Consider the following 13,686-nt stretch of genomic DNA (forward strand, 5'->3'; position numbering starts at 1 on the left):
CAGGAATGTCCTAAAGCAGACTTTATCTTCAAGCAGAGATGGTAGAAGGCAGCAGGAAATAATGAAGTTTTCAGGTGCAGAGCAGCTGTCTCCTTGTACCAAAGGTAACAGTATTACCACAGCTTCACAGCTCATACACAACTCTATGAATGTGAAATACAGTCCCAGGCTAGGTCCCTAAGCACATCCTGTCTCACTTTCTAGACCGACATCCTAAACTGCAAATGAAATCCACATATAAGCATTATTAGTAGTTCAAACACAGTTAAGGAGACAAGAAAACCAGACCTACTCACAAGCAGGTTCTCTTTTAAAGCAAATGAGTTGTGAATTTTATGAGCATATACCAGAGCTTTGAAGACAAGTTTAAGACATCCCAGTTAGCTGCTTTCTGAAATTAAGGATTCTATATTCCACGAGTTTCAGTTTAGCTAACAATGCCACAAGCACTTCTGAAAACAGGGAGATTATTCCATGATGTGAAAATTAGGCATTAATCTTCCACCCGTACAGCTGAATTTGTACTAAAAACAGTGGGAGGTAAAAGAATGTACTTTGTTGGGTTTTTTTTAAGGAGACTACAGTCACATTTTTACCTATATTCAAGTTTCAGAAAAGTAGGTCCAGAAAATGTTTACCATACTATGGTATATCTCATATTTTAAGTGGTAGCTACTACTGTCTTCTATTTTTTCAAAAGCTGCTAAATCCATCTATCTTGTGCAAGGAGAAAGCATGTGCTTTCAAGTGCCTGACCAGGGGCAGTTCCAATAATTAAGTTTCATCCCATTTTACCCCCTTCCCTAACATTTAAGAGTATTTTTAGGTTATTTTTTAAAATTATACATGCCTAACATTAGATTACATAAAACGTTATCATTATATGATAAATGTTATCTCTGCTGCCTTAAACATGTAGCAGCACTTAAGGTAAATTAAACAGCTATCTAGAGTGGCTGACTGGTATTCAGTTATGTTGCTTTGCCGAGACCAGGGTCTCCTACCCATTGTACAACCACAATTAACTTAAGCAGCAGTTTTGTAATTTGTATTGACATACATCTGCATTAGTGAAAAGCATGTAAGAGTTAACACAGACTCTAAAATATCTAGGCACAATGACTCATTCCTGACAGATTCTCTGGTTAGTAAGTGAAGATAAAAGTGACGTTCATGACCCACTTATCAGATGCTGTTGTCAGTGGGATTCTCACACGAAGAGAGACTCTTCTTCAGCACCCTTTAAAATATTCAATACCATCAACATTTAATTTAATTACCTTCACTAAAACAACAAAACACCAATCAGCTATCTTAATTCTTACTGATAAGACTTGCAATGGTTTTCCACTAATAGAGAAAGCAGAATTCACTTCAGCTACTAATGTTGCCCCAACAGAAAGTTGTGCTCATTAAGTACATGCTTGGAGATGACCATCAGAAACCTTCACAGATGAGCTTTCTCTCTTACCTTATTCACAAGTAAACCCCTAGCTAAAAATCAATAAAATAATCAGGATTTGGACTTCAAACTGTTCACAAAAAATGAGTAAGTGAGCTCCAGGGTGCCTCCTTCCCCTTCAACAGGTTCTCCAGGGCAGGAAGGCCTTCAAGTTCAACTCCTCTCAATCCTAGAGTATGCTGACAGCTTCAAGGAAATGGGGCAGTTCACTTGTAAGTGGGAGGTGTCCCTACCCATGGCAAGGACATTGGAATCAGATGCATGTTAAGGTTCCATCCAACTCAAACCATTCTGTGATTCTATGATAATGCATGTGCACTTCATTGTTGCGGATGTGATCACAGAGTGAGTACTAAGTAATACGGTGGGAGATAACTTGTTTCAAATCCACTGAATGCTCATGAGTATTTGGGTCAAGGTAACAGTGGCTGGCCTCAAGATAACACATGGCACTGGCAATCCAGTAATCACGGCTCTAACTCTGACTCTCAGGACAGGACTGTGGTTTCTATTGGGCACAGCTGCAGAGATCACACCTCACACAGGGTCCCAGTGGATGCCCTTTGGGGTACACAAGCTGATCTCTGCCCCAGAGATCTGTGGGCTATGGTTACTTCCTCCCTATTGTTGGCCTTACCCACCAGTGATAGTGGCCATGAAGCGAAACACACTCATTGAAATCAAGCTTACAGGATGGTACCACTCTAAGCCAAAGACAAGACTGGACTGGCTCTCATGTGCTGCCACCAAACTCCACTCTGTTTCCAAACTAGCAGGCACAGAGAGGTGGAGACACAAGCCATTACAGACCTCGGTGATAGTGTAAGTACAGGAGTGTATTTCAACCTCTGTGCTACCCTAAATTTATCATTTAAATGTACTCAACAAGTAACTAGCGCTCATGACAATTCATTTAAGAAGGACAAAAAGAATTACATTTTAACAGAGGAATTAAACCTATAAAACTCTGACATTCGTGCCAAATCTCTTCCTTCATAGAGCCTGGTAACAATCCCTGTTCTGGATTTAGAAGAAAAATTTTCTTTTCAAGAACTCTCTGAAGAAAACCTGAAAATGAGTAAGAACAGGACTGGAACTAAAGAGCTTTCTCCTCAGCATCTGTTATCTTGCTCCAGGCTACTTAAATCAGAAATATGCTCCCAATGCAGTTACAAGGTCAGGCACCATATTTCTCAATCTCCCTTAAAATACTAAAACCTTTTGGAATAAGACTGATGCAGCATTTTTGCTAACAGCTGAAAGTATGCCTCAAAGCTGAGGAGCTGCTCTCTGGTAAGCAGAAAAACTATCTCCATTAGTTTCAACTCTGGAGTTCTCAGCTACTGAGAATGTAATTTAAATTCAGGATCCTTCTAAGACATCAATTCATGCTATATAGAAAACAGCGCACCTTGAAACAAGAGGTCTACAATTAAGACTAGCTCCATTTCCAGGTAAGGAGTCTTTTGAAACTATGTAGCAGCAATGGTGGCTTCTGGCAAACAGAACATCAGACCCATTGTGTAAGGATGTGGACACTTTGGACATTGATCATTAAGATCTTGAGGGTCACTTCTGTGGGCCTGCAGTAGCTTCTGAAGTAATTCCTAAGCAATTTTGACAAGGAATGCTAAATATGTGGGATATGCCAGACAGAGACGAACTGTCTTTGAATAGCCATCCCATTAACTGATGAAGTACCAGTTACATCTTTCCAGTCCCAGAACAAGAGGTCAGGAAAACACCTAAGGAAGGGACATTTTGTTTCAAAGCATTGAATTCATCACCTACAGAGAAAACAGGCTTGTTTTCTCCATCAACAATATTTCACCTGAAGACAGCAAGTTGTGGCATCAGCCCAGTCTGGTTTCTTTGGCATCCCCAAGAACATTCAGTATTCTTCACACTGAAGAGCAAAGATTACTCTGAGGTTTAGTCAGGCCAGAACAACTAAAACCAGTGATTTCAGTATCCCAGACTAACATGCTAAAAAAACAGGGTACTTCACAGATTTCCCCATCCCACTACCCAACATCCTAAGAGTAAGTAATCTGCTGGTTATTCAGAGGCATAGGGGAACCCAACAACATTATGCCAACAGAAGTCAGCCAGAGACTGTTTAATAAGAAGGAAGCCAAAGAGCACAAATTGATTCAAGTGGGCATCCTAAAGAAACTGTTCAAGTGCTGCAATGCAAAGCAGCTTTACCTATGAAGTAAGGTAATCTGCCCTTTTTCCAAGGTACAAGCTTCATTACCTGCATCCCTGAAAAGAAGCAGCTTTGCATCAACAAGAGCTGAAGTCAACTTAAACGAGGTTGAATTAAAGTTCAAGGAAACCTTATATCTGCTTTTCCACATGTGAAATCTTCTTTCCTAGTACTGCAAAGCACAGGTTTAAATGTCCTGTTAGCATTTATAGCACTCAAATTAATCTAAATGAAATGCCAATACAGATGCTTAATTTTGGGGTATATAATCCAAAAAATTATTAATCTAAGTTCCTTCTGAGTAGCAGCATCAGCATTGGTTCCCTCTGCCTTTATTCCATTACTTAAGAGAATTGCGGAACACCATCTGAGAGTTCACTGCTTAGAAAAATGAAAAGATACAGAAAACTCCAAAACAAACATACCTGTTATTTTGTCCCTGACCAGCTTGCAGGATTCTATCTCCCCAATGCTGCCAAACAGACTCTTCAGTTCCTCTTGTGTCATGTTCTGTGGAAGGTAGTTGACTATTAAATTGGTCTTGCTGTCTTCTGTGTTCCCAGAATCAACTGGTGATGAGCAATTGTTTATGGTGGCTGAACCATGGGCTGTGTTATTACAAGTTGGTCCATTAGACAGTTGTGTTTCCATGGCAGCAATTACCTGATGAAAAATATAGAAAACAAGAACCATCAAAATTCATATTTCAGCATCTAGTAGGAGAATCCAATCAAGAACCTAAAAGACCTGTCACTAGGCAGAAATGGTACTGCCAAGGCCATATACTGCCTTTACATGCATGAAAAAAACCCAAACAAACACCAATACAGAAGGATGTTAAACTGTTAGTCAAGAAAATACTTTAAAAGCTTGCAGTCAAATAAACTGTATCTTTTACAAGCTCACATAATAAAATTAGCACTCAAAGCTTAGTTTCCATCCTCTGCCATTCCCTTCATTTAGGGGAATCACAGCCTTTCTCTTATAGAAGTTACCAAAGAAAACTGCACTGTCACAAGAGTAATCATTTCTATAAACTTACAACTGGTTCCTGAAATAACATGAAACGCAGCTTTTAAGGTAATAGCATTTGATTATTTTCAAAAAGAGGTGGGCATTAACTGTATCCAAAGAGTATATCTCATGAGAAATAGCAGAAGTCAAGATTAGTACTTTAAAGAGATACTTGAGAATATATGAATGTGCTGCCATGGAAAATACACTCTTCCTTGACAACATCCATGCCAAACTTCTGTCACCACAGGAATCAGGTTTCTAAATGCTTTCAATTGACAAAACTGACAATTCCTCTTTCATATTTCTTCCCTTCCCTGAACTCTGAGAACAATTAAATTTGAATCTTGAACTTGATTTACTTTTAGATCACTCCAGAACTACTCTGTGTCTGGAAGATCACAGAAGAGATCCTCCTAGAACCTGTGCTAAGGCAGATGGAGAACAGGGAAGCTATTTGAGACAGCCAGCATGGCTGCACCAAGGGCAAGTTCTGCTTGACCAACCAAGTGGCCTTTCTGTGATGAAGTGACTCCATCAGTGGACAAGGGAAGGGCTACAGATGTCATTTATCTGGCCTTCTGTAAAGCCTTTGACACATTCCTCTACATCTTAATCTCTAAAAGGGGTAATATTTATGGGTAGATTAATAGATGGATAAGAAAGTGATTGGACAGTAGCATCTAGAGGTGGTGGTCAATAGCTCAGAGACTCAATGGACATCAGTGACAAGTGGAGTCCCTCAGGGGTCCATACTGGAACCAGTGCTATTCAGTGTCTTCACTGATAACACAGACAAATGCATTGAGTGTACCCTTCACAAGTCTGCAGATGGCCCCAAGCTGCGTGGTGCTGTTGACACTCCTGAAGCTCAGGATGCCATCCAGAGGGACCTGGACAAGCTCAAAAAGTGGACCCATGGGAATCTCATGAGGTTTAACAAGACCAAGAACAAGGTACTGCACCTGGGTCAGGACATTCCCAGTTATCAGCATAGGCTGGGGATGAACAGATGGAGGGCAGCCCTTTGAGAAGGATTTGGGGATGCTGGTGGGTGAGAGGCTGGGCAGCACCCAGACATCACGACCCACAGCCCAGAAAGCCAAACAGGCCCTGGGCTGCATCCAAGGCAGCGTGGGCAGCAGGGGAGGGAGGGGATTCTGCCCCTCTGCTCTGCCCTGGTGAGACCCCACCTGGAACACTGCATCCAGCTCTGGGGTCCCAGCACAGGAAGGACATGGACCTGCTGGAGTGAGTCCAGAGGAGGGCATGGATTAGAGGCATGGAGCGTGTCTCCTGCGGCAAAATGCTGAGAGAATCAGGTTTATTCAGCCTGGAAAAGAGAAGACTTTGGGGTGGCCTAATTGCGGCCGTTTAGTACCTGAAGGGAGCTAACAAGAAAGATGGAAAGAGACATTTTTGAAGAGCATGTAGTGACAGGACAAAGGGGAATGTCTTCAAACTGAAAGAGAGTAGCTTTACATTACATATTAGGAAGAAATTCTTTACCGTGAGGGTGGGAAGGCACTTACCCAGAGAGGCTATGGATGCCCCATCCCTTGAAATATTCAAGGTCAGGTTGGATGGAGCTTTGAGCAACCTGATCTAGTGGGGGGTGTCCCTGTTCATGGCAAGTGCATTAGAGTTAGAGAGTCTCTAATGTACTTTCAGCTCAAACCATTCTGATTCTACTGTGTCTCACCCCAAAATAACTGACTGTATGATTGCAAGATGCAACAGAAATAATTTGGAGGACTTGTAAACAAGTACTTGTCCACAAGCTGCCATATATACAAAAGGCTCTCTGCCATCTCAGTCAGTGACTGAACAGCAGCAGCTGGTAAATACAATGGATTTTTAATGGCATGCTAATATCTAAGATTTGGGCAGCCTACCCTGTTTGAGACCAACTATCCAGGACAACATGCAAGAGAAAACTATGTAAGTTAATTCTCCAGAAATACATATTTCAACACAAGAAGTTCACTATAGAAATCCATCAATCACTGAAACTCAACCTCATAATTAAACTGCTAAGAGGAGTTCAAGAAAAAGCCTCTTGTAAAATCACAGAGCAGCATCAGGACCTCTGAAGGGTCTGTCCTAACAGTCCTGTTTAAAGCACCATATGGAATCAGTGCATATCCAAACAGCTGATAAGGTCAACTGTGTTCAGGGACTGCATAACTGAACTTCCTAGTAACACGAGAGGGGGTAAGTTGAGTTTCTTATTAGAAGTACAACTTAGACATTCCTGGGAACACATTTCTGTGTTCTGCATACAGAAGTATTTTTCAAGAGGTTACTTCAGCACAACGCAAAAAAGGGATACATCTATTAAGAACACTCATTAGAAAAGCGTGATCTAGTTTTTCTGAAGAGCTACAACTGGAACAACATTTTCTTCCCTTGTGACAAACTCCAAGGGGTAACCTGCTCCTGGCACTGATGAAACAAGTCCACTGCAAAGATGATAAAGTAGATTATCCCAATTAAGATAAATTACTTTTCAAAACGTTAGCATATCTGTTAAAGGTAGTAGTCACCAATGCTGTGCTCTGAGGCTCTGCAGGATTGCCTTTTTCCCCTTTTCGTCTTTTATTCTCAAATTTGAAGTGTTCATTGATCAAAATTAGCAGGATTTATAGCAAGGACAACAAACAATTCTCTCTTAATTGCACATTTATTTTCATGTTCAGGTGGCAAGAATGAGATCCTAAGCCAACATTCAAGTGAACAGCTGCAGTAGCCTGTGTGTGCTGAAAATTTCAGCATCTCTCAGCTATAGAACCATCTGCTCTGAATAAAGTGATACTAATGTTTTACAAATAATGCATACCCCACTAATAGGCTTAAGAGAACTGTTCATAAAAGACAAAGCACTAAATATTTTTCACTCAGAAAAATAGTTCGAGATAAATTTACAGTTTTTAAAAAATTCTTAGAATAGACTGGCAAATATACTTTTAAAATAGTAATCATAAAAACACAAGTATACAGGTTTTAAAAGTTACTGCAAGTTAGTATTCAGACCATACCAAAACCATTTTAGTACAATACTACTCTTCAATTATCCACCATGTATTTTCAATTAGTACTAAAATCTAATTGACATTAGAAGAAAGGCAAGCCTCTGCAGTGTAATTTCTACAGGAGATCACCGTATTACAGAAAAAGTTGTCTTGGTATGCCCGTGTACTCTAGGCTCTCACAGAATAGGAACACCACCTACAGCCTATAATGAAACATATAAGCGAGTTAGCATTCCAAATGGAAGGTTATAAGACTTTGGTATGGCCTCAGCACTATTAACATGTAAAAAAGTAGCCTACAGAATTTAAGAAAAGTCCCACAGACCCCAGTCCAAGGCTCTGCTGCCCACGAACCACTTCTAAGCAGAGAAGCCACATCACACAGTCTGACTGCCATGTTAGTTTGGAGTTGCCGTCTGCAATATGGACACAAAAAGTACCGTATGTTAGATTAGCAAGATAATGCAACAAATCAGTTTGTACAAATTTACAGTAATTGCATTTATATTCCCAGCATGTCCATGCAGTGTGGCTTAATTGGATTTGAGGCAATTCCAATCTAATCTTTACAAATTCAGATGTAAAATTATTCCTCTTACGTGAAATAAGATGCTTATTTTTAAGAAGATTTAAAAGATAATGCAGTCTAGTTACCCCTGCATCTACCCTGGGAACTACCTCCAGAACCACATCAGCCTAAAAGAAACTATACCACAAAACAGATTTTTAAATCTTCAAGACTGAAGAGGAAAGAAAGGAAATACAGTGAGTTGATTTTTCCATCAGCATATAAGATGATCATGCACTACTGAAAGATAGCTCCCCTTACATGTCTTTCCCAGCCCACAGGAAAAAAAAAATACACAAAGATGACAAATGACTTTGTTAGAATCCAGTCCATTCTTAAAAATCCTATGTTTTAAAAATTAAGTAAATTAAAATCTTGTGCAGATGGTATTCACTAAGTTTCCTTGCAATACATGTTTAAAAGTACCACTGCACATATCACCAGTGGCAGTGGAGTCAAGGATTTATCAAGTGGAATAACTGGAACAAAACATGCAAGTGTTTTTCATAAGAGTATTTTGGTAACCAAGAAGATTGCTCTTTAACTAAAACATCACTGAAAATCCAGTTGGATTTACATTGAACAGTGCTAGAAGGATACCACAAAAGCTAATAGGCCATTTGCAGATGACTACAGGTAGTCCAGATGTGAAATATAACCACAATAGGAACAAATAGAAAGACTCCTGACCACTGTCACAGCTTAAGATTGCTGTTAGTAAAGAGATCCTTCTTGCCCATGGTTAGCAGATGAGGTAAGTCTAAACTTGATAAAAAAAGACTTAGGTTTCAGAAGGCTGCGGCATCCAGGGTTTATAAAGACGTACTTCAAAGCTTATTTCTGGTTTAAAATGGTGCAAATTACTTTTCATGTCAGTTTGCTACCAAAGTCCATATGGTTAGCAGACTTCATGTCTGGTCTTTATTTTTAACTTAGGTTAATAAAAACCTTCAATCACCTTTTCATGCAAAATAGTGAGGCTTTGGTATCAACTTCAAGTTTGCATGCCATTCGCTGTGGTCTCAACCCAAAACCAACAGTAACAACTTCTCAAGCTCTCCATTGGTTCATAGGCAAGTATGTTGATAAACTGCTTACTACCATGAATAAAATCTGGAAGTCCCAACTGACTTCTTTTAAGTTGAGACAAGCCTTATTAAGAAGATTGCTTTAAAACAGTGTCCAAAACACTGTCCTACAAAGACTGTAGTGACGTATGCAAGATAATGTATTTGGATCTCTATGGTTCTCAGCAAAGCAGCATGACTCCACAGATTATTTGTTTCCTGTGAACCACAGGCTGCAGATAGAAAACTTCAATAGGACAGCTTACTTGTTTGTACAGTACTTCAGTTTACTCACTAGAGACTCCACTGTTCTCTCAAACACTGCCGCACTTCTCAAAGAAAGCCAAGAGCACCTGTCATTTGAGGTACTTTCAGCTTGCATAACACATTTATCTGCACTGAAGCATTCTATACAGCACTTGCAATCAGCGTGCAAGTCAGTTCTCTGACTAAAAAAACCATTATGTCTCAAAAATGTATTTTGCTCTAACTATTCTTCTACCATTTTTATTACATTCGAAGACATACAGACTGCTCTCTTATGTCTAATTTGGAAAACTGGAGTTCTTACCATTTTATTTACACTTCTACCTGACCTAAAAACAATATTAACTATAGCTAATTACATTCTAGAAAAAAAAAAAAAGCTTTCTGAAATGAATTTTCAGCCTTAACACTGTACTAAAACAGCACATTAACACAGAACTTGAACTGTGACTTTTCTTCCCCCTTCCCCCAAAAAGGCTTTAAAATACTGAACTACTGAATAATCTCCAGTACCATTAAAAAAAGCTAATTCAGTTTTTGACTATTGGCCTCAGAGACAATATTACACTTCAGGTTATTAAAACAGCTTAGCAGTTACTGCATTCAAAACCTATAAAACCATTATGTTCAAGAAACAGGGTTCTATACCTACTAAGGAAAAGTTTGTCTTAAAATACATTCAGATTAAGAGGAGAACAATAAAGTCAAGTTGACCAAGTAAATCTGCTTTCTCTATAATGCTGAAAAGAAGCAGAACTAAAGACACAGTTGTTCAGTTCAGCAAACTGAGTGGTTCTCTTTAACACACAGTACATGGCAGCAATCTGTCTTTCAATAAACTTACGTCTAGTTCACCAAGCACAGGTAAGATTTTAAACCCAAACACTCAAACACTGTTTACGGCATTAACGGAATGCCAGTTTCTAATTAGCTGCAGTTCAAGCAAGTCATGAGTAAGGTTTGCCTAGCAGAGAAGCAAATAGGCTTTTTTTGTTTTTCAAGAGAAAAGACATCGGAAGTTCAAAAGCCATATGGTTTATGTAATTAGTTCTGGTTGCCATAGAACAGTTCCAATTATAACAGCAGATTTTTATATGAGAGCTTTAGAAAATATAGTGGAGCAAGGAAGATGAAGACTGGCTAAACAATAGTCACAGTGGCTTACTAACTTTCTCTGCAACACAGGTACTTTGGGCATAACATACTCAACTATTCATGCTCAGCTGAAAATGCAGGCTGACGCTGGATCCTGGCAGTGTTGAGACAGAACCAAGGAGGTGACAAAACAGATAAGCCTTCAACCACCTTTACCTCCTCACATGCATACACATGCTAGGGAGAAACGTTTAGTGCATGACTTCTGGCCAAAGTCTTTCTACCACCTGTTTCAATTCATACTTGTTCATCCTGGTCATTGCTGGGCAAGAAATCATTTCACATAGGTTTTATAGTCAAAATTTAATTCTACTTATAGACAACACACCAAAAAATCACTGCAGAGATGCCTGCCCCGATTACACTACATACTTCTAAGTGGTATTATTACAAAAAGGTGATTACACTCTGAATTTAGGCCAGCAGATACTAAACACATCTGCCTCTTTCAATATGTTACCACTGTTCAGGGGCAACCCAAGCTAGACCACGAGATGCCTCCAGCCTCAAGGGTCACAGCTCATACAGTGCTCTTGATGAAGTCCTAAGAGATGCTAAACATGCTCCTGAAGATTCTCCTAAAGGCTTACATACCAGGAAACCTTCAGAGCATGCTTTAGAATTTAGTGTTTGCCCTTCCATCCTGTTTCCCAGTGCAATAGAAGCATGCATCAATTACAACACATCACCATTTGCACAAGCAAATACTATAGATTTTGTTTTCATAATACCAAACTCCAGAACAAGAAACACCTCTGGCTGCGTACAGTATTCTTTATTTCTTCCAGACAGAAAGGTCTAAACCAGAACTTTGGTCTCTGCTTGTAATGAAGTTGTTCTCTTTCCAAAGGATTTATTCCATCTACTTTGACTTACAACAGTAGTTAATGCATTTTAACAAGGCTAAGTTGTTTCTTGTCTGTGAGAACTGTTGCTAGACATGTTACGCAAAAAAAAAAAAAAAACACCCAAGCCATCATCATTATTTGAGGGGTCAGAGAAAGGTAAGATCTGGCACAATACAGATGCTGAATTTTGCTTTAAAAAAATAGAACTCACCAAAAAAAAAAAAAAATTTGGGGTATTAAAATTTTAAGTGCAGATTTATTAATACTTTGAATAGCTGCAACTCTTCATGCTTCCCCTTAGTGATTTTTATCTTTACTAGAGTGTTAATTTGAAGAACTCCTTTTTTACAAATGGTCAGGTATCCTACAAGCATGCATGAAAGAACAGTACTAATTCATGCACGCTCAAAAAAGTTGTACAGTAAGAGATAACATAGGTTTTATAGTCAGAGACTGTTCAATCCAGCGTATGCAAAAGCTATTACATAGGTTGCTAGAACATCCCAAAGCCCTGTATGGGTAAAGGCACACACAGGCCAGAGGGCATGTCTTCAGTTAACAACCTTGACTGTCAGAACAAAACACAGCTCACTCTTTCAGTTTCAAAAGAATTGTTGTCAAGGAAAGCTTGATGGTTACTCTGAGGTCCACACATTAACAGCACATCTTGTGCTTGGTGAGTCTGCACAAACAGGGTAAACAATGCTTATTTCTTTGTCTCTATTTTCACGTTTTCTTCATTAGCATAAATCGCCATTTCTCCATTAGCAGCCCTCCCCACCTGCATATACATTCATTTGCTGTTCCCTCCACTGCACTATTTAAAAATCTGCAGCACAAACTACATAAGGATATTGCCTGATGAGAACTCATGCAGCTCAGGAGAATGAACCAGAACAGTATCTCTTGATCTATGCTAAGTTATATGGAAGAACTTTGATAAGATAGATGAAAGACAAAAACTGCACAGAAAACTTAGAATTTTTCTGATAATGAGGTGGTATCAAATTTTCAAGTAACTTAAATAGTTACTAATGTAAACAATAGCAATTAAGATAAGACAGGTTGAGTCCTTTGCAACAATAAAAAGCAACTTCTAGCCTCTCAGAAGTGGTAGCTTAGAAGGGGAACCTTTTCACACTGCCTTTTCAATGAATCACTAAAGAAGTAATACCACTTAACATTTCTGTATCTTGGCCTCAAAGTCATGATGAGTTGAAGTAAGTGAAGAAAATGAAGATGATTATGAAAAAAAAATTATATGAAATTTAGGCAAAAGGATTGTAATTCACCCTTGTGATTGCTGCTGCAGAAGTTAATCTGCAGAAGATTAAAGCAGGAATGAAGAGGCAGCCAAAGCAGACTGTCCTATTCCAGGTAAGCAGTGAGAAGAAAACTGAACAACTGCAGACACTTGAACAATAAACAGCTATTAATAGAGGCATAAAAGAGCTTAATTGTGCTGGTGACACTAAAAGCAGGAAGAAAGTGCAAATTATTTACTCAATGTAAATATCTGCAGGAACACTAAAAATGTATACATATATTAAAAGAAAAAAGTCTTCACTCAGTATGAAGTGCTTTTGGAAACTCTTGACATTCCCACAAGATACTGAAGAGTATTAGGATACTCTAAACAATGCCCTACTAAAGCAACTATGTGTTAGGAATGAAGCCAACAAATACTTGTAAGCAGTTCTGAAAAAATAATGCATGTACAGCAAGGCAAGGACATTGCTTGACAATGGACTAATCTAGAGAAAATACAGGACTACTTCTGACTGAAATTACTGATTATCCTATCAGGTAGGGTCAAAAGAGGAAAACACACAAGGTAACTTAAGTTTTCCTAGAAACCACATTAGAAAGATCAACTCTAACAGTCTTCTGTAAAGAAAACAAGCACCTCCATTCCATTAAGGTATCAGTTCAAGTGAGACTCCAAAAGTGTAACCATTTTTACGTTCCTAATTATTCAGGTCAATTTAGACACACAACCACTTCTACCAACATAACTAATTCCCTGAGCAAGATAGCATCAACATGCATTACTAATTAGCTCAT

At 39.0% G+C, this 13,686-nt stretch overlaps 1 protein-coding gene across 6 annotated transcripts in view; it reads right to left on the minus strand.

The window, feature by feature from the left end:
• Positions 1–13,686, minus strand: part of ELAVL2 (ELAV like neuron-specific RNA binding protein 2) — an 89,506-nt gene that overhangs the window by 43,515 nt on the left and 32,305 nt on the right. For 4 of the 6 annotated variants that reach the window (XM_017728356.1, XM_017728354.1, XM_017728353.1 and 1 more), the window contains exons 2-3: positions 8,043–8,133; positions 4,097–4,334 (exon numbers count right to left, since the gene is read on the minus strand). In XM_017728356.1, coding sequence (XP_017583845.1) covers positions 4,097–4,334; positions 8,043–8,133 — 329 coding nt within the window. Of the gene's footprint in view, positions 1–4,096; positions 4,335–8,042; positions 13,666–13,686 lie in introns of those variants that run through there. The other 2 variants (XM_017728358.1, XM_017728359.1) reach the window with 2 other exon arrangements.

The sequence above is a fragment of the Corvus brachyrhynchos genome, unplaced genomic scaffold, assembly GCF_000691975.1.
Source record: "Corvus brachyrhynchos isolate BGI_N302 unplaced genomic scaffold, ASM69197v1 scaffold90, whole genome shotgun sequence".
NCBI classification, from domain to species: Eukaryota; Metazoa; Chordata; class Aves; order Passeriformes; family Corvidae; genus Corvus; species Corvus brachyrhynchos.